Source organism: Panthera tigris, chromosome F3 (genome assembly GCF_018350195.1).
Source record: "Panthera tigris isolate Pti1 chromosome F3, P.tigris_Pti1_mat1.1, whole genome shotgun sequence".
Classification (NCBI taxonomy): Eukaryota; Metazoa; Chordata; class Mammalia; order Carnivora; family Felidae; genus Panthera; species Panthera tigris.
In genome coordinates this window covers 28,155,796-28,177,544 of record NC_056678.1, presented here as the reverse complement: position 1 = coordinate 28,177,544, position 21,749 = coordinate 28,155,796, and the positions used below count along the sequence as shown (strand labels likewise).

Genomic DNA, 21,749 nt, shown 5'->3' with positions numbered 1-21,749 from the left:
TAGTTGAAGTTTACTTCTACTAGACTGAGATCTTTGAGATGGTCAGTAATTTGGTAGGCAGCAGATAAGATGATACTACCATGAGGGCAAAATGCAGAAAGAAAAATCAACATTATAGGAACGGAATACATTTAGAGAATTGGAAATAGGAGGAATTTATGGAAGGTTGAAGAGGGAAATGGGAAGGTGATACTGTAATGTTATGGAATGCTTAGTGCAATTTGGGGTAAGATGAAGCATTCGTAGTCTTCTGTACTTTTGTTTTACAGTTGTGGAAATGGAGGCTTACTGAGTAATTTCCCCAAGTTTGTATCTATAGGTAGAGTAGTTGAGAATGGAAGCCAAAATTCAAAGCCAACTCTGTCTGACTCTACAGCCTGAGATTTTTCTACTAAGCCCCCATAGAGATTTTGCTAATATATTTTGTGGTATTAAGTGTCCAGTCCAGTTTTCCTAGTATTATTATTGGAACAGTGTATTCAGGTTTTTTTTCTTTTTTTCCTGAGATGGAAAAGGAGTATAATGTAATCGTTAAGAGTAAAGATTTTGGAATTAGCTTACAAGGGTTCAAATTCTTGCTCTGCCTCTTATTACTTATGTATATACTACCTGTGTTTTTCTCATCTGTAAAAGAGGGATAATAATAATATACCTCTATAGGTCAGTATCTTTACAGACCAGTAGAATGATGTATGTCAATGAATTCTTTAAGAAGTCTGCCTGGGGGTGCCTGGGTAGCTCAGTTGGTTGTTATCCAACTCTTGATTTCAGCTCAAGTCATGATCTTGTGGTTTTATGACTTTGAGCCCCATGTCAGGCTCTGTGCTGACCACGCAGAGCCTGCTTAGAATTCTCCCTCTCTTTCTGCCCCTACCCTGCTCGTGCTTTCTCTGTCCCTCTCAAAATAAATAAATAAACTTAAAAAAAAAAAAAAAAGGGTCTGTCTGTTGGGGCACCTGGGTGGATCAGTTGTTTGGGCGTCCAGCTTTGGCTCAGGTCGTGATCTCAGCGTTTGTAAGTTCAAGCCCCATGTGGGGCTTGCTGCTGTGAGCACAGAGCCCACTTTGGATCCTCTGTCCTCCTCTCTTTCTGCCCCTCCCTCTGCTCATGCTATCTCTCTCTCTTAAAACTAAACATTAAAAAAAAAAAGTCTGTCTAGTAAGACTGCCTTCTCTTTCATGGTGGTTGAACTCTGTCCATTAGCTTCTAGCTAGGACTGACCCATCTACTTGTGTTTTAGGTTCCATTTACTCTTATAAAAGTTTAAAGACATCACTTTGTCCTTATTTCCTTTCTTTGGCATCATCAAATTTTCCTTCTCCTCAAGGTCATGCCCATCAACAGACTGTTTGCTAACATGCTTTTATCTCAGCCATCACAAAAGAATGCTGCTTTTGGCCCTACTCTCTTCAGTTATTGCCTTGTTTCTCTCCTATTTGTGGCACAACTTCAGAAAGTTGCCTTATACTCATTGTCTCTGGTTTTTCTCCTCCCTTTCACTCTTGAACCCATTTCTATTTGGGTTTTTCTCCGCCTTCTCTGTGGACTGCTAATGTCAAGGTCATCAGTGACTTCCACATTGCTAAATCCAGTGTTTGATTCTCAGTTGTCATCTTGATCTCCCTGCAACATTAGACATGATAGATTACTTCTTTCTTGAAACGCTTCACTTGACGTCTAGGGTTCCTTAAGTGTTTGGTTTTCCTCCTGAGTCTAGCTACTCTTTTTCAGATTTTTTTTTTTTTTTTTTTTTTTACCTAATTAACTCCCTGATATCTGAACATAGTCATGCCCTGGGCTCAGTACTTGGGTCTGTCTATCCTTTTTTTTCCCTCTCTTTTCTCTTCTCTTCCTCTCTCTCTTTTTTCTTTTTCTTCCCTTACTACTACTGCTACTACTACTGTTTATTTATGTACACTCTAGGCAGGCTCGTCTAGTCTCAGGACTTCAAATATTTTCTGTTGCCGTTGATTCCCAAATTTATGTCTCTGGCCCAGACTTTTCCTCTGCACTCAGACTTGTATCCAACTGCTAACTCTACCTCTCCCTTTGGATATATAATGGATTTCTCAAACTTAATAAATCCAAAATGGAGCTAACTAAATGGGGTCATGATACCCCGTTAAACCTACTCCTTTGGTAGTCCCTCCATCTCTGTTAATTCTATCTTTCTACTTCAGGCCCCAGATCTTGAGTCATCCTTGACTCCTCTATTTCTCTCAGACCTTATGTTTCATGTTGTTCAAAATATATCTAAAATATAACCACTTTCTCCACCTCACCACCTTTCTCCAGAGAAAGAGCAGAGCTCTATATGTATTTTAAAGTTTACATTTCACTACTACCTAGGTCCAAGCCACCATCAGTCTCTTGTGTGGATTATTGCAGTAGCCCTCTCATTGGTCTTCCTGCTTCTGCCCTTCTAGTAAGCCCGTTATCATCACAACTGCTAGAGTAAGCTTGTTAAGATTTAGTTTAGATCATATCACTCCTTTGCCCTAAAACTTCCAAAAACCTCTCGATCTCATTCTTAAGTAAAACCTGAAGCTCTTTCAGTGACTCGTAAAGCCCCACACAATCTGGCCCTCAGTTATGTCTCTGACCGTGGTTCTCTCTACTCTGTGTTCATTTCACGGACACTGGCCTGCTTGCTGTTTCTCAGGTATGTTCCTACTTTAGGACCTTTGACTCACACTTCCACTCTGTTCAGAGTGCAGAGCTCTATATGTGTTTTAAAGTTTACATTTCTTCAGATCTGTAATTGAGGTTGATTTTCAAGTTTATGTGTATAGCTCGTCTATTTCCCCAGATTGGAATTTAAAAAAATTAGTGAGTAGTAATTTATATGTGAAATGGCTTGACATATTTCACTAGCATAACCATAAAAGGGTTAATATTTGGGAATATTATTTTATGAAGTTTTATTCTGGAAGTTCATGAATATCTCAGATATGTAGGAATTTTTAAATGAAATAAGAATCTGTGAAAGTACTCACCTGTGAGATTCTGTAAATGATCCAACCCTGGCTTGGAAAGTATTACTTTTGTAACTTCTTCCAGTTTGTGAAATTGTGAAAATGAGGAAAAGTTTTCGAGGGTTTTCTGGAAAACGACAACAACAGCAAAACAACACAACAACAAAACAAAGCAAAAATGAAAAACAAAAAATGAAAACTTAGAACTCAAACTGTAGGGGTAGTTAGTGGTAATCTTTAGACCTTTCCATAAGAGGAGTTGGCATTGGTAGCTTATGGGTCACAGAAGTAGCCTCAGCGAAGATTTTTTTCCCCCCTACCTGAATCATGCTTTATGCTGATTTTTCTTACTGGGAAGAGGACGAATGGGTGGGTAGGAATCATTATAATGTTTGCTATAAGTGTTTCTGCTTTTCAGATGATATCTCTATGAAAGAGAAACCTGCTGAAAAAAGTAAAGAGAAAAAAGTGGTCAAGCCAGTGCGAAAAGTCCAAAAGGTAACACAGTTATCAAGTCCAGAAGGCAAAACAGGTTGGTTTTCTCAATATCATGCCCATCCCCATTACATAATACTGAAGTGGCATTCTATATGGAAATAAGTGTTTGTTTTTTTTTTTTTTAAGTTTATTTATTTTGAGAAAGAGAGAAAGAGCGCATGCATGGGGGAGGGACAGAAAGAGAGGGAGAGAATCCCAAGCAGGCTCCACTGTCAGCAGGAGCCTGACATGGGGCTCGAACTCACGAACTGTGAGATCATTACCTGAGCCAAAATCAAGAGTTGGATGCCTAACCGACTGAGCCACCCAGGTGCGCTGGAAATAAATACTTGTTAACCAGATGTTTTCATTGTTTGGCACATAGAAAAATTCAGTACATTTTATATATCATTATTTTGTATACATGTTTTATTGAGGTATAGTTGATATAGAATAAGCTGTACATATTTAGAATGTTAGTTTGATGAGTTTTCACATATGTATGTACTCATGAAACCTTATGTTCACCATAATAGTAAACATATCTCCCCAGCCCAATTGTTTAATCATTATTTTTAATAGAAATTAACCAGATTACAGGCAATGATTTTTATGTAGTAAACTTTTATATATAAAGGGATTGCCTATGACTGTCACTACATCCCTTCACTTACTCTCAAAAGAGAATAAATGTTGCATGAGAAAAATATAGCAGTCCATGCCAATACTGGTCAGGCCAGACTCTAAATAGATCAGGACTGAGAAAAAGAGAATTCCCTAGTTTTGTAGTTATTAACACTTGAGGCCTAGTCTAGGTTGCCTGCATTTATAACCTGTTCTGTTCTGTTATGTCTAGCTTTGTTCTTTTGGTGAGTAAGTTAATTTTAGTGTCCCTTGGTTTCCCCGTATGTAAAATGGGAAAGCAGTAGTATTTTTCTCACAGGGTTGTTGTGAAAACTAAAATAATTAATACCTAAAAGCATTCCGTATGTAGTATTTGGCACATGGTAAGCGCTCAAATGTTAGGTATGATTCCATTAATAATAATTATTATTTCTGGTATATTGAAAATGGTTATTTAGCTGTCATATTTATGTTAGTGAGTAATTTGGCCTGAGAGAGTGGAGGAGGTTGAGAATTTGTCACTTTCAGTTTGGAGACATTCAGAATCAATCATTCATTCATTCATTATGCAGATATTTTTGAGCACTTTATACATGTGACGCCCTGTGCTATACTAAGCTTAGGCAATACAGTGGTAAGCAGGATACACATGGCCCCTACCTTCTTGGAATTTATAATCTGGTCAGGAAAACAGTAGATAGTAGATACATAGTTATAATAGAATGTGACTAATGTATGATAGGGAATTATAGGAACATGGAGCAGGGGTGATGAGGCACTGGTGTTTTTTTTTAATATATGTATTTTAAGTTTATTTATTTATTTTAAGAGAGAGAGAGAGAGGGAGAGAGAGTACAAATGGAGGAGGAGCAGAGAGAGAGAGAGAGAGAGAGAGAGAGAGAGAGAGAATCCCAAGGGGCTCGATGTCACGAACCATGAGATCATGACTTGAGTTGAAATCAAGAGTTGGACGCTCAAGCGACTGAGCCACCCAGGTGCCCCAGAGGCACTGGTTTTTAACCAGACACTTGTTTTTCTGATCATAGACTAATCTATGGAATGTGAAGTAACAGATTTTGTGACACCCATTGTTAACCTCTAGATGTCAGAATGACCCTGACTATATACAAATCAAAATTTTATAAGAACGTGAATTATCTGAACACAAACTAAGCTAATTTTTACATTAAAAAATATGGCAAAGTGTTATTTTTATGCGGTATTATGTAAGACTCTTGCCAGGGGCATAGTTTGACATGAAGCACTGGGACCATTGTAACTTGTAAACACTGATCTTGGATTGTGTTTTTCCAGTTTTGTGGTAGACTAATTCCCATGTATGCACTGTGCAGTGACTGACAGAGAATCATTCAATGTGCTAAAGCTGTGTTAATAGTTTATCAATAACTGAAAGTCCCCTTTTACCACCAGCGACTGCAGTGAGACTATTCTAGAAAGCCAGAATTTAGAAATAACCACACAGCATATTCAGAAGCCAACATTTATAAATAACTACCCAGTATATTCATGGTTGCTTGCTTTTGATTCAGAAATCAAGAGAAGCTGAACTCCAAGAGAAGCCTGTTCTTTCATTTTGCCTAAGAACATAGTTTCTTATAAATAGATTGAACAGTAGACTTAAAGCCTTTTAAATACTTTAGATCGCTTAAGGTTAATAACAAGGTGCAAAAACACTTAAAAAGTAAACACTGATTCATAATTCATGTTTCTTAATACTAGATGTTTTATTAAAACTGCGGTTTAATTGAAACTTTTAAATTGAAGCCTTTTTAAAAGAACTCTAAATTGGATGTCCTTTATTACAAATGCAATAAAATAGCATTACAGAAAGCTTGAAAAATGAAGAAAACAGAAAACCACTACCCTCACTTAAAGTACTAGTGTTTTGTTTATTTCCTTACAGTAGTTTAAAAATCATAATAGTAGGTGATGTAATCATTGCATACATAACATTTTGTCTTTTTCTCTTAGCATCGTACCACCAGAACTTTTTTCTTATTTCTTATGGAAATTATAATTTGCAATAGCCACACAGTACTCCACCTGTGTTGGTGTATGATGATCTCATTTTAATTTTTTTACAGTCTGAAAGTAGTACATGAAGAGTTTTTCTCTTAGTCAACAGCTGTGTTTATTGGACCATACTTTCATGAACTTTTATAATGAGGGCAGTTTATACTGTTGGCGATGTTTGCTTTTTGACTGTCATTGTTTTATGCATAGAAAAGTAATGTACAGTTCTGCTATGTATCTATAAAATATAATGTGAAATTCCTTATAATACCATTCCCTTCATAGTAATCACTGGTCACTGTGACATGTTTCTTGGGATTTTTTTCCTACGCTTAGCTGAAGTCATTTGTTCATTCAGCAGACATACACTTTACTATGTGCCAGGTACCGTTGGTAAACCAAACACTTACTATACTTAAGATATGTTTTTTGTTGTGTGCCCAAACTGTTGAATTCAGTGCTCTACTTCTTGAGGATTCGAGAATCATTAATGTTTGGTACTTAACGTCCAAAGCATTTTTTTTTCAATTATTTTTTAATCTTTATTTAATTTTGAGAGAGAGACAGCGTGTGAGCAGGGGAGGAGCAGAGAGAGAGGGAGACACAGAATCCGAAGCAGGCTCCAGGCTCTGAGCTGTCAGCACAGAGCCTGACGCGGGGCTCGAACTCACAAACTGTGAGCTCATGACCTGAGCCGAAGTCGGATACTCCACTGACGGAGAGCCCCATGTCCATAGCATTTTATACTTATTTGAGATGTGTGGATAAATCAAGATTTAAACAAACTGCTAATTAATTTTGGGGACATTGGGTTAAAAATTAGCTTGTAAACCCTCTGACTTTGGCATAAGATCAGCATAAGATTAATTACAAAACCTGTATGGTTGAGTAGATATACTTGAAGTTTTAAATTCAACCCGGTATGTGTATGTATATATTTTTTTAGGTAGCAGTCGTCTGATAAGTACATCTTCTTGGCGAGATGGACAGAAATTAGTAAAGAAGATTCTGGGGCCTGCACCCAGATTGGAGCAAAAAGAGCGAAGAACAGCATCAAGTGACAGAAGTGGAAGAGAAAGAACTACTAAATCTGGTGAGTAATTAAATTATTAAATTAAATTGTTTCAGTAATTAAAATTGTTGAGAAAAGCAATTAAAGATTGCTTGTATAAGTACGTAGAGAAGGTGAAAGTACTCTTGAGAATGCTTTCGGAATTTGGTTTATAATTGTGAATGTAGCTCAAAAAAGAAGAACTGTTCTATTGGGCTTGTCTGTGGATAATTCCATATATAGATGTTATGATGACTTTTATTAAGGATTCTATTTGTTATGTTAATTACATTTAGCTGCCAGCTGCATAGAAGAGCATCATTTAATTAGGTTTTATTAGACTTTTAGGGACCTTAAGAGACTAAGTCCGATTTGTCTTTCTCTACACAAACATAGGCAGACATTCATAATATTGGCTTTTTTTATTTGACAGATTAGGAAACAGGCCCTGAGAGAGAAGTGATTTTTTTTCTCAGTGTATATATTCAGTGGGTGGCAAAATTTGATTTAGAATCTAAAACTCTTTGGTTTGACCCTCAAGTCCATTACTTTTCTCTTTGTGAAGTATCTTAAATGCTCTTTGAGATAACTAGTTACTTGTTTCATGAACACTAATTTTGGGAAATGAAATATAAGTTAACTACAGGCCAGCTTTCCTTTTCAGGAACAAAATTTGCATTAATTAATTTGAGCTTCTGGAATGGATTCAGTAAGAAATGCAATCACAACTATAATTTGGGATATAGAAATCAATATATACTTTGTATTTACTCCTCTTTACTTTCACTAGCTTATAAATAAACTCATATGCATTCTTGGTTCAAAATCAAGCCATGTCAATAAGCATTTAGATTTTAAAATGATTGTTTTTCTATCTATTTAATTTTTTTTCTGTTATTCATTGGAGAGTTGTGGCAGCTAAACATTGTTGGGTTTTGAACTCCTGATTTGATGGTTTAGGGATGGAGAGAGATAGTAATATTAAATATGTACATAGGAGAGAAATAATAATTCTCTATTAATACTTAAATATTCACATCAACAATAGATTTGTCTTTATTTTAGAAATATTAAAAATGCGTTGTTTAAATGCCAAGGAAGTATAGTTGTTGTCTTTTTTTTTTAAGTTTATTTGTTTATTTTTGAGAGAGAGAGAGTAAGCAGGGGAGAGGCGGAGAGAGGGAGAGAGAGAGAATCTCAAGCAGGCTCCACACTGTCAGTGCAAAGCCCGACTTGGGGCTTGAATTCACGAACCATGAGGTCATGACCTGAGCTGAAATCACAAGTCGGACACTTAACTGACTGTGCCACCCAGGCACACTGGAAGTCTAGTTTTTTAAAAGATTGAAATTATTCTCGTCTAAAAAAGGTGTTTTTCTTTCCTTCAATTATAGTCTTTAAACAACTTTATCGGATACTTGAATTTGAGTTTAGAATAAAGGAACATTCCCTAATTTTGTCCTTACTGCAGTAAATCTTAGGAATGAATTTAGGATTTTCATACATTGCTAACAGTTCATATTTTGCAGGGGGTCATATTGGAAGAGCAGAATCTGATCCTAGATTGGATGTTTCGCATAGACATCTTCCACGAAACTCAGAACGTTCGAGAAGTAGAGCTCGGTCTGAGACTAATACAAAGAAATTAGCTCCATCTCTTCCAGATAATAAACAGGAGGACAGTACTGCCTTAAATAAGGACTTTTTACCTCTTGAAATTCGTGGAATTCTTGATGACCTACAGCTGGATTCTACAGTTCAGGCTGCAAGGCAAGAAATAGGAGAGTTACAGAATCCGAAGTCATCAACACCAGTACAAGCTCCTAGGAGTCACAGCCCAGTAAAAAGAAAACCTGACAAAATAACAGCTAATGAAGATCCCCCTGTTATTTCCAAAAAGCGCCACTATGACACAGATGAGGTACGGCAGTACATTGTTAGACAGCAGGAGGAAAGGAAGAGGAAGCAAAATGAAGAGAAGAAGGCTCAAAAGGAGGCCACCGAGCAAAAGAACAAACGATTACAGGAGCTCTATCGGAAACAGAAAGAAGCCTTTACTAAAGTCAAAAATGTGCCTCCTTCTGAGCCATCAGTAGCCAGGCGACTGCAGGAAACTTACTCCAAATTGCTACTAGAAAAGACCTTGCTTGAAGAGCCACCTCACCAACATGTCACACAGGAAACACAGGTAATAGTAGCGTCAGAAATACAAAGGGAAGTAATTCATGATTGGAAAAACCTTATTCACCACTTTGTTGCCATCATTTCGAATATTCAGACAGACGCCCAGACGGTATTTAATAGTGATGATCTTTTCATGAAATTTATTGTGTGTGAAGAGTGATTTGATAAATATGATTAGAAAGAAGTGCTCAGTGTAGCATTTCCTAGAGTGAGTGTTCCTGATCTCAGTTCAGCTCGTCATTGTTGTTAGTTCCATCCTTGCCTAGTTTTCACGGTGTTACTGAGCATAAAGTTAGATGATGTTCGTAAAAGCCTAGTTTTGTAATCTGTGCGGAACCTAGAGAATATCCTATTGTATGTGATGATTTTACGAGTATTGCTCTTGTTTTAAGAATAACATTCAGTACGTGCCATGTACCTACCACAGACTGTGTTAAAGGTTTATAGGGTAAAGCTTCACTAAATCCTCACAACCCTGAGAAGGTAAGTACTATTAGTATTTCTAGACGAAAAAACTGAGGTTTAGGAAGAGTATTATTTCCTTCAAATTACACAGTTAGTATTAGGTGCCCTTCTTGGATTTCAGATGCAATTTTGCTGTTAATTGTAATGGCTGCTTTTTAAGACAAACTGAATTTGGATTGGTTTTATTTTAGGAGAAAAAAGCCCTCACATTTCATGAATCTTTGTAAATTGAAGTGAATTAATATTAGTCTTATGTACTCCCTGAATATATCTTTGGGATGGGGGTCAGATGAATTTGCTGTCCTTTTCTCCTAGACCAGACCAGGGTATCAACCTTCTGGAGAATCTGACAAAGAAAACAAAGTCCAGGAACGTCCCCTAAGTGCATCTTCCAGTAGTGACATGTCTCTGTCAGAACCTCCACAGCCTCTTGCAAGGTAAAAAGGGGAGAATGAAGTATGATTAAGATTCTTTCCATGAAATTTAGTATAGTGGCCTAAGCTCAGTGAATTCTGTTGACTGACCTTCCTGTGTGAGCAAGAAGTTTATTTAGAAATTGGTTAGTATCTTCTGGTGGATCCTTCAGCATGGGGTACATCTGTATTTGCTGCATACCCGATTCTATTGTTCACTTTTACCTGTCCTTTAATATCCAACCTAAATGTCAGTTTCTCGCAGGGATCCTGCGATTGGAAGCACTCTTGCTTTCTCTGAACTAAACACGCAATAAACGTTTGTTGGATGAATGAATCACAGTGAAGTTAATATTTTAAAGGATTTGTGGTGAATAATTTTCAAAAGGCACATCTGTGTCCATTACTATTCAGAATTTCTTTAGATGACTCATTCCATTTTATCCATCATCCCTTTCAAAAGTTGTATTTGGATATGCATATGAACACGTGAACAAGGGCTGGATTGCTGATCAAGGACTATTTTGCTTGTTTGCTTAAAATTTTTTTTCTTGCTGTAATATATTGTTTGCAATGAAGTAAAAAAAAAAGTATGCATGGAATTTGAGGGGATTTTGAGTTTATATGTTTTTAAACAATTTAAAGTAACCATTTTGAGAAGAGAAGCATTTGGAACTCTTTTGTGAGAATGCACAAATAAAGATCAAATCACATCCCAATTTGGGTCAGTATACGTGGTCCTTTCACCCCATTGCCCCCCCAAAGAATATAAATGCTGATAAGAATAGCTAACATTTATTGAGTACTTGTTAGTTTCCAGGCACTGATCTACATACTTTGCATATATTAGCTTATTTCTTCTTGTAATTCCTTGAGTTGGGCATTATTGTTATTCCCATTTTACGGAAGAGCTAATTGAGGCCTAGAATTTAATTAATTTTCTCCAAGATCAAAACATTAGTGGTGGAGAGGGATTTGAACTTCAGTCTGATTCCAGAAACTCTGTGCTTTTAACCACTCTACACACTGCCTCCCAATAAGTTTCATATGATTTATTTAAAGTTGTAAATAACCTTTCAAATTTCAAGCATAAATAAACTTTAAAGTTTTTTTTTTTTTGGATTTGAATACCTTCAGTAGGTGTACTCTTCAGTTCATCTCAGCCCCATTATTATTGTCAGACATAGTCTTCTGGCTTCATGTCCTCTGTTTTACCTTTCCTGAGTTTCCTTGTAACTCTAAACAAGTTAGCCAGTATTAGAAACAAATCAGACGTAAACAGATCGATCATTGTTAGCTTGCACATGTTCCTTTCCTTTTTTTTTTTTTTTTTTAAGGTTTATTTATTTTGAGAGAGAGCAAGTGTGCACGAGCAGGGGAGGGGCAGAGAGAGAAGAGAGGATGTACTGTCAGTGCAGAGCTGACGTGGAGCTCGATCCCACGAACTGTGAGATTGTGACCTGAGCTGAAGTCAAGAGTTAGATGCCTAACCAGCTGAGCCACCCAGGCACCCCTTTCCTTTTTTTTAATATCACATTTCTTCACCTTGAGATATGTAATCTTTTGCCTCCACCATCCCTCTACCCATTTCTTAGGTTCACCATTTCTGTTAGTAGTCTTACCATATCTCAGTTACTTTATGCTTGGAAGCATGGCATTACTTTTCCATGCCCTTTTTGCCCCATGTTCTTCGTTAGCTACGTGGAAAACTCCAAATTACGTACTTGACCCTGAAGACCTTGAAGATCTAGCTCAAAAGTCACTTCCCTTGGCTAGCAGAGTTTATTCTTTTCTCTCCACACTCTATTGAACTTTATATGTCTTTATATTAGTACTTATGAGATTGTAGTTTAGCTATTTATTAGTGTCTCATCCCTGCTATATCTTAGAAACTAAAGAGTAAGGATTTAGTCTTAACTGAATTAAGTCTTTCCATTTTTGTCTCCCCTGTGCCTCTATCATCAACATAGTGCCTGGCACGTAATTGGCATTGAAATACTTGAATTTAAAGATCTTGGATTTTTACTTAGCAATATCTTTTATGTTTATAACTTCATTTTTTTGGTTGTTCATTTGTTTTTAAAGTTTATTTATATTGAGAGAGAGAGAGAGACAGAGGGAGGGAGGGAATCCCAAGCAGGCTCCTCCCTATCAGTACAGATCCCAATGTGGGGCTCAAACTCATGAACTGTGAGATCATAACCTGAGCTGAAATCAAGAGTCAGATGCTTAACTGACTGAGCCACCCAGGTGCCCCTATAACCTCCTTTGTATTCCCATTACTGCCAGCTTGGTTTGAGGCCTAATAACCTCACACTTCATATTTTGTGGCATAGAATCTATGCATGAGTCTTCCTTCATTCCCTTTTTATAGCAGCCCTTCAACACCAAAGATTGCTATTATACAACCTCTAACTAAACCTTGCGTGAGATGCTTTCCACGCTTTTCAGTTCTCTTTTCACTCTGCTTCCCCTCCTCCAGGTAATTCTTTTGTATTTACTTTGTAAGGCTTCCCATTTCTCCATACTAGTTTGGTTGCAGCCTGTCCAGCTAACTTTGAATCATAATTTGATTTGTTGGGTTAGCCATGCATCCTAGCTTTCTGTCATCTGTGAATTTTATAAGAATATCTTTATGTCATCATCTAAAAATAATGGACAAGACCAAGGACAAAACTTCAAGTTATTTTTTATAAGCATCTTCTTAATAGTTCACATTGAGCTTTAATTGTTTTTTATAATATCTCTAAATATACAGAATGTCCATGGTCTGGAAATGTAGGTGAATTATATAATGTCATCTAGGACATCTTTGTTTGGTTTCTCTATTTTATGGACAGCCTTCTCTGTATTGTATATTCATAATGGGTATTCATAGTTTTGCATTGGTATTCATGGTTTGATGTTCATTAATTTTTTTTTTTTAGAATGAAATTATAGGGGTGCCTGGCTGGCTCAGTTGGTGGAGAGTGTGACTCTTGATCTTGGGGTCATGAGTTCTAGCCCTATGATGTAGAGATTGCTTAAAAATAAAATCTTGAAAAAAAAGACATCGTAATAATCTCCTTATTTCTTCAGTATGTACAATGTTAAACATAAACATTTATTAAATATTTGTTGATTAGAATAATGACTCATGCCTATGTTAGTAGTTAGCAACCTTAAGCATTTCTCTTTTATATAACATTATTTTTAAATTTTTTTTTTAATCTTTATTTATTTTTGAGAGAGACAAAGACAGAATGTGAGTGGGTTAGGGGCAGAGAGAGAGACACACACACAGAATCCCAAGCAGGCTCCAGGCTCTGAGCTGTCAGCACAGAGCCCGACGTGGGGCTCGAACTCACGAGCCGTGAGATCATGACCTGAGCCGAAGTCGGACGCTCAACTGACTGAGCCACCCAGGCGCCCCATATATAACATTATTTTTAAAGGAAGGAGTAGAGCCATGTTGTAAAGAATTTTGTTCACAGAGTTTTAAAGGTTATAAAGCCTTCTCTTTAATTAATAGTTTAAAAAATATGTCTTAGTTGAAGAAAGTGGTTTGCATGACATTCCATTTTTATGAAAATAACAATGCCAGAACACAACACACACATAGAAAAATGTTTGGAAAAGATATAATTCTAAATGAAATATTAATAGTGCCTATTTCTCATTGTTTAGCTATGAGAGATCGCTGTCTTTTTTATCCTCTTTGCCTGTCCTTTTTTTTTTTTTGGTGGTGAGTATGTGTTACTCTTATGAGAAAAAAAAAAGAAGTTAAAAAAACTGGTGGCTTAGTCATGAGTTACTGTCTTAACTAACATACTGTGACTTTCATTTCTAGAAAGGACCTGATGGAACCTACTTGGATGCAGCCTGACAGATTGAGCCCACGAGTCCACAATTCTCAACCACAGCCTCTTGCTGGAACAGCTGGAAATTTACTCTCCCATCTCTTGAGTCTAGAGCATGTAGGAATTTTGAATAAGGATTTTGAATCTATTTTACCACCCAGGAAGAATCATAATATGGCCTCAGGGCCATTAACTTTTACACCTCAACCATATCTGACCTCACCAGCTGCTCATCCAGATGCCTTGTTAAAACCTAGTGCCAGCCAGTATAAAAGTAAACTGGATCGTATTGAAGCCTTGAAAGCAACAGCTGCTTCTCTGTCCAGCAGGATTGAAAGTGAAGCCAAGAAATTAGCTGGGGCTAACATTAACTATGGGTCAGTATGGAGCACTGAGTATGATGTACAACGAACACCCCAAGAGGATGGATCTTGGACGAAGGCTCCAAGTCCACCTATGAAAGAGGATACTGAAGATATTTTCTCTGCCCGAATTCAAAAGATGATGGGAACCTGTGTATCTCATGCAACTTTTGATGACGATCTTCCTGGTGTAGGCAACCTTAGTGAATTTAAAAAGCTTCCTGAGATGATAAGACCTCACAGCGCCATATCAAGGTTTAGAATGCGATCCCCCGGTCCCAAACCAGAAGGGCTGCTGACACAATTGTGTAAGAGGCAGACTGACTCTTCTAGCTCTGATATGCAAGCTTGTTCTCAAGACAAAGCCAAATTGTCTCTTGGTTCCAGCACAGATTCAGTCAGTGAAGGGCCTCTTCTTAGTGAAGGGAGTCTCTCTGAAGAAGAGGGAGGCCATGATGGACAGCCCCCATTGAAGGTAGCAGAAATCTTAAAGGAAAAGGAATTTTGTGCTGGTGAAAGAAATGGTTATGAACCCATCAAAGAATTTCAGAAGGAAGCTGAAAAATTCTTGCCACTTTTTGGGCACATAGGTGGTACACAAAGCAAAGGACCATGGGAAGAATTGGCAAAGGGAAGTCCACATAGTGTCATTAATATTTTTACAAAATCCTATCAGTTGTATGGAAAAGGTGAGAAAAATAACTAAGCCTTGTGCTATTTGTGTGTTAAGATAAATCATTTAATAATTCTGTACAAGATAATACTTAAGTACAAATTTTCATTATTCATTATGAGGATAGTGGGGACTTATTGTCTAAATTAGTCTAAGTTAATCTAAATTATCTGCAAGCTTCCACTAGAGTATTACAATTTAATCTTTAAAATTTCATTTTTTAGTTGTTACTGTCATGAACCATAGTTGATAGGTAGTTGTAGAAATTTTGGTCTACTTCATAGGTGGTGTTTGGGATAGGTATGTATCAAATATACACTAGGTTTTCTGTGACCATGGGTATGTATTTAGATAGAAAATAACTGTATTTCCTAATACACTGATTGGTGAGTCATTGGGAATATAGTGGTCAAGAACTGAGGGGCAACTGTAGTAACATTTCTAATATGGAAACTACTACTGCTTGTTAAACCTAATTTTAAAAATATTCAGACTTCGAACAGTAATGTAGCTATATATTGGGGTTGTGAAACAATTAACTTCTAAAGTTTCTTTCTTCTCCCTGATAGACTCAATTCCTTCAAATCCCTTTCTCTGTTCTTCTACTGTAGGTGGATGCTACTCATTTTATGCTAACATAACCTTAGAATTTCCAGTTCAGAGAATGAGGCTGAGCCTTAAGTCAGCTATTGATATCTGTGGGTTTTTTATTTCCATTCTACACAGGGAGCAACTTATTTGATAAGTGAATTGATTTCATCTGTTCATTTAGGCTTAACTGGGTATTGCAGTGCATTTTTCTAGAATTCGTATTTAGCTACTTTGTTATGATCTTGTGCAGGCCTATTACATGCTGTTGGTCTCTTTTTGTTTAACACTTATTTCTATATTAACACTGTTTCTATATGGGGTGTTTTTAAAGTATTTTTGATGAAAGCAAAATGCTTTTTATTTTTTAATTTTTAAAAAATTTATTTATTTCTTTATTTATTGGGGGGGGTGGGGCAGAGTGTGAGTTGGGGAGGGACAGAGAGAGAGGGAGACACAGAATCTGAAGCAGGCTCTAGGCTCTGAGTTATCAGCACAGAGCCCGACACGGGGCTCAAACCCACGAACTGTGAGATCATGACCTGAGTTGAAGTCAGATGCTCAAGCGACTGAGCCCCCCGTGCACCCCTCAAAATGCTTTTTAAACAATACCCACATTTTTTTGTAAGAAAATTGTGTTTTTTCTTAAATCCTTTTAGATTTTCATTAAGATTTTATAGTTAAACTGAAATACTTAGAGTTGAAATGATATCTTACTTAGGATTTGCTTCCAAATAGTCTGGGGAGGGGAGTGAGAAATGACGGGAATAGGAAGTAATTCTTGAAGCTGCGTGATGGATTCCTTGGTTTCATTATGCTATTTTCTCTACTTGTATGTTGGCAAATTTCATTAATAAAATGTTTAAAATGTATTGTTAGATATAAAGATAAATTGAAAAGAAGCACTAATAAAAGCAAACTAAAACGTTCCCTAAATCCACGTTGTTAATCCCCATCTTGTGGAATGCTTTGCTGGTAGTTGTTTTGTTTTTGTTTTAAAGCATATTTCAACTACTACTTTTGACAGGGTTTGAAGACAGGTTGGAAAGAGGAACCTCAGCCTCGCGGCCTTTAAATGCCGTCACGACCCCTGTGAGCAGTGTTTCATATGAAGATGACTTTGTCTCCTCTCCAGGGAGTGGGACTTTGACAGAAAGAAAATCAGCTCTTGAACCTAAGTAAGAAAATGTTGACAATATGGACTAAAATCCAAAGAGTGAGAAAACTTTACAAATGAGAACTGTGGTGTGACTCTTACTTTCCTTTGTTTGAAGACACAGTGTAGAGGCTGCATAGCATAGTACTTATTAAGAGCATGGGCTCTGGATCCAGACTGTCTGGGTTGAAATCCTGGCTCTCCTGATACTAGTTGTTTGTCTTCAGGCATACTGTTTAACCCTCTCTGCTTCGGTTTCCTTCTCTGTAAAATAGGGAAAATAAATCGTTCCTGCCTCATAGCATGTTATGAATATTCAGTGAAATAAAAAGTACTTAGAACACGGCCTGACACATAGTAAGCAGAATGTAAGTTGTTAAATCAATCTGCGAACCCCTGGTAGAGGAGGATGTTGGGAAACTATCCCATGGTGTACTAATGTAAGGGGATTAAGAAATGGTTTTCTGTGATAGAATTGAGGATGACCCGTTGGATCCTTGACGCCATGATCCCAAGTAAATCAGTATTTATTTTTTCCTAATTGGGAGAACGTCTAAACTCTTGCAAGCCTTTGAAAAATTATATTAATCATGTTAATATAGTATTATTAATCAATTAATTTAATTAATTCTTAATTGATACAATAGATACTATAGTATATAATATAATATAGTATAAAACTATACTATAAAGTTATAATGTTAATATTTATTAGACACAATGTACAAGGCACTGAGAGGACTGAGGGGACTTTGCTTGTATTAACTCATTCTTACAATAGCCTGATGTGGCAAGTATTATTGCTACTATTCCTGGTATAGAGAGGAAACTGAAGCATCCAGGTTATGATACTTGTACACAGTCCTGTAGTAAGTGAATCAGACTTTGCCAGGGAGAATTTCCTTCCTAAATCTTGCTACCATGTAAAGTAGTCTGTAATTACTCACATTCAATATCATTTTCTTCACAAATTACATATTGTAATCCATATAAAATTATTGGATGATGTTTTGAAAATTAGTTCTATCTGGTTAGACTAATGGAAGTAAGTATTACTAAAATTAAAGTGGGCAAAGTCTAGTTTTAAATTTTGAACTCTAAAGAAAAGATTAAATTACTTTTAAAGTTTATTTACTTAGAGAAAGAGAGCACATGCGAGTGGGGGAAGGACAAAGAGAGGGAGAGAATTCCAAGCAGGCTCCATGCTGTCAGTGGGGAACCCAGTGCAAGACTCGATCCCACAAACCATGAGATCATGACCTAAGCCAAAACGAAGAGTTGGACGCTCAACTGACTGAGCCACCTAGGCACCCCTGTATTTTTACTTTTAAGTGTCTGAATTATCCATTTTTATTGGTTTCACTTCAGTAGATAACTCCCTTAGATTTTTTTCAGTAATAAGTTAAGCCACAGGGAACAATCTAAACTTATGGTAGTAAGAAACCAAAACAGGAAAGTGGAAGGTTATCTTTGATTATGGTTATATTCTCCTTGTGATTAATAGATTTTAAAATATCTACAGTTTTAGTGGTTTTAGGGTTTTTTAGTCATTCTTTAACCACTGTCGCTTGTTCTTTGGCAGTATCGCAGCTGGCAGTGTGGGCCTTCAGGAGGACCATTGTAGCAGAAAATCTGCCTATGACCTGTCCTCTGTGGACATTACCTCCCAGCGCTCGTCAGGGGCCCAGTCTGCTGCATCGTCTCGCTCATCTGCGTCTTCTAAAGGGAAGAAAGGAAAAAAAGAATGTAAGTGGAATTCTACATGGTAGTGTTTTCTCTTGTCATTTTGTGGTAGCGATCTAAAGGTATAATTTAATTCCATAAGAAGTTAGATGCATTTCTTTGTGATAAAACATAATTAGTTTTCATATTTTTTTGTCATTACAACAATGCCTTTTGATATATAACATTATAAATCCTTTGTTTAATACAAAAGGAATACATTTGCAATGATAAAAAATCAAGGATTATAGATGGATGAATAGTTGTAAAAGAAGTTAAGATTTTTAGTAAGATTCCTTCCAGACAATTTGTAGGCATATGTAAATAGGAGATGTTACATATATGGGATCACATTTTTTTTACATGCTGTTTTGTTCTGTCAGTGGGTTACAGATACCTTTCTCTGTCAGTAAATATGGATCACCCTTTGTAATGACTATCTAATGTTTTATTGTTTTAATATGTTGTAATTTATTTAGCAGATTTCCTGTTCCTGGACATTTAGGTTATTCTCTATTTCTGTTTTTCATTATGAACACTGCTGCATTGAATATCCTTATAAATGTATTTTTATGCATTAATCTGGTTCTTTCCCGTAAGGTAAAATCCTAGAAGTGAGGTAATGGGGCAAGGAGTATGTCATGTTTAGAACTTGGATATATTTTGCGGCGCCTGGGTAGCTCAGTTGGTTTAGTGTCCAACTCTTGATCTCTGTTCAGGTCATGATCTCAGAGTTTCTGAGTTTGAGCCCTGCATCGGGCTTTTGCACTGACATTGCAGAGCCTGCTTGGGATTCTGTCTCTCCCTCTCTCTGCCCTTCGCTTGCTTTTGCACTCTCTCTCTCTCTTTCTCTCTCTCTCTGTCTCTCCAAAAATAAATAAGCTTAAAAAAAAAAAAAGGAATTTGGATACATTTTGCCAAATAGCCCTTCAGAAAGTTAATGCCACTTTATACCCCTAATAGGAGAGCACTAGGAGAAATTATTTCTTAATCATTAGCTAGCATAACTCTCTTATAGATTGTTCTGAAAGTTTTTGGTGGGAACATTAGACATCATTTTACCAACACTTGCCAGTGTCTGTCTTTTTTTATGAAATACTGATGCGGTCAGATAGGCTGCTTCAGAAGTGTTCTGATATAAAAGAGCTCCATGGTTCCATAAATTTGGGAATGCTTTTAGAGTGAAGTAAGCTTCTTTTCTACAGGATTTATCAACACATTTAATATGCCAACATGCGCTATTTATTTTAGGATGAGGCTTGAGGTAGCAGTATGAAGTATTTTCCAAATTTATTTGTTCACAGAATCGTTTCTTCCATCAACATGTTAGGTCATTTGGATTCAGCTGGACACGTTTTGGGATGTGCTGAACTTGCTCAGTTCTTTTATTTTGCAATTGTTTTGTTTTGTTTTTATTTTTATTTATTTGAGAGAGAACATGCATGTGCATGCTTGTGCGGGAGAGGGGCAGAAGGAGAGGGAGAGAGAAAGTATCTTGAGTAGGCTCTATGCCCAGCACAGAGCCTGACACCACAGTGCCCGATGTGGGGCTTGATTTCATGACCATGAGATCAAGACCTGAGCCAAAATTAAGAGTTGGACAAATAACCGACTGAGCCACACAGGCGCTCCTGCTTTCTTAGTGTCTCACCTAAGGTTACTAGCCAGTTGTTGGTAAAGCCTGGATAATGACTTCTGACTCCCAAATCCAGCTTACCTTCTACTATAATATACTATACAACTTAAAATATTATGATATATTAAATATGAGTATAAGCAATACTCATAAGTTTTTAAAAATGATCTAAAATATAACTAGATGAAATATAGGTAGTGTTTTGTGGAATTCATTTACCCCGATCCCCTCTTACAATGCGTTTAAAAACAAGCAAACCCTATATAATGTACTTTATACTGCATCATGTAAAACTTAGTTTCTCCTGTGTACCCAAGTTCTAAAATCAGTGTAATTTTTGTTGTATATGCTCCATCTAGTGGTGAAAAAGAGTGTCTGCCTGCTCACACAAAAATAACCTCAATAATGGTTGAAAGTCCTCGGTAGATTAAAGTGATAATCATAAGAAAATATTTTTATCTTAATTTAACTTTAAAATATATAAATATACTCTCATTTGGCAATCTTTTAAAGTAGGGACAAATATTACAGTTTCTAGTTGGTTGAAATCAAGAGCAATTTTTAAATCGTGTGCTTATTTTCAAAGAATAAAGAATTAATGAATAAAGAATAATGAATGAATTAAATTATAATTAAATTTATAAATTTAAATGAAAAAAGAAATTCATTTTTATTATGGAAAAATTAGAGATACCCAGTATTAGCAGCTTGCTTTTGGCCTAGGGATCATAAATAGGTTTTAGATTATAGAGTCCATTCTGATTGATAATTCCTTAGATCGTTTGTGTGTTTTTAGCCCCCCCTTGTGATAATGTGATCAGCGTATCTAATTCATGGTGCACATCTTTACATAGCATCCTAGAATGAATTACCACAAATGAGGTGAAATTTTGGAGTCAAAGGGGAACAAAAATTATTTTTATGCATTTTTAAGTTGTCCTCCAGAAAGGATGTATCAGTTTGCACTCCCATGAAAACAATGAGTATCCTTTTCTGTATGTACTGAATAACACTCGGGGCTTAAAAATATTTGCTAATCTAATAATGAAGAAATGGCATCTTATTTGAGGTGGTTTGCATTTCTTTGATTGCTTGTTGGGCTTAATACTTTTCATATGCTATGGTTGTTTTCACTTTTTATTTGTTTATTTATGTATTTATGTAATTAATTAATTAATTAATGTTTATTTTTGAGAGAGAGAGAGAGAGAGAGAGTGCGCACAAGCAGGGTAGGGGCAGAGAGAGAGGGAGACCCAGAATCTGAAGAAAGCTCCAGGCTCTGAGCTGTCAACACAGGGCCTGATGTGGGGCTCAAACTCATGAAGCTTGAGATCATGACCAGAGCCGAAGTCAAGACACTTAACCAGCCGAGCCACCCGAGTGCCCCTCATTTTTCCCCTTATTCCTCCTCCCCCTTTTTTTAATGTTTATTTATTTTTGAGAGAGAGAGAGTGCAGCAGGGGAAGGGGGAGAGAGAAAGAGAGAGAGACAGAATCTGAAGAAGCAGGCTCTAGGCTCTGATCTGTCAGCACAGGGCCTGATGCAGGGCT

The 21,749-nt window shown here is 36.7% G+C and overlaps 1 protein-coding gene across 2 annotated transcripts in view; it reads left to right on the top strand.

Annotated features, from left to right (window-relative positions):
- CEP350 (centrosomal protein 350) overlaps positions 1–21,749 on the top strand; it is a 150,930-nt gene that overhangs the window by 39,458 nt on the left and 89,723 nt on the right. For both annotated transcript variants that reach the window (XM_042976344.1, XM_042976343.1), the window contains exons 8-14: positions 3,394–3,507; positions 7,057–7,203; positions 8,691–9,349; positions 10,126–10,247; positions 14,053–15,113; positions 16,713–16,863; positions 18,424–18,587. In XM_042976344.1, coding sequence (XP_042832278.1) covers positions 3,394–3,507; positions 7,057–7,203; positions 8,691–9,349; positions 10,126–10,247; positions 14,053–15,113; positions 16,713–16,863; positions 18,424–18,587 — 2,418 coding nt within the window. The remainder of the gene's footprint in view (positions 1–3,393; positions 3,508–7,056; positions 7,204–8,690; positions 9,350–10,125; positions 10,248–14,052; positions 15,114–16,712; positions 16,864–18,423; positions 18,588–21,749) is intronic.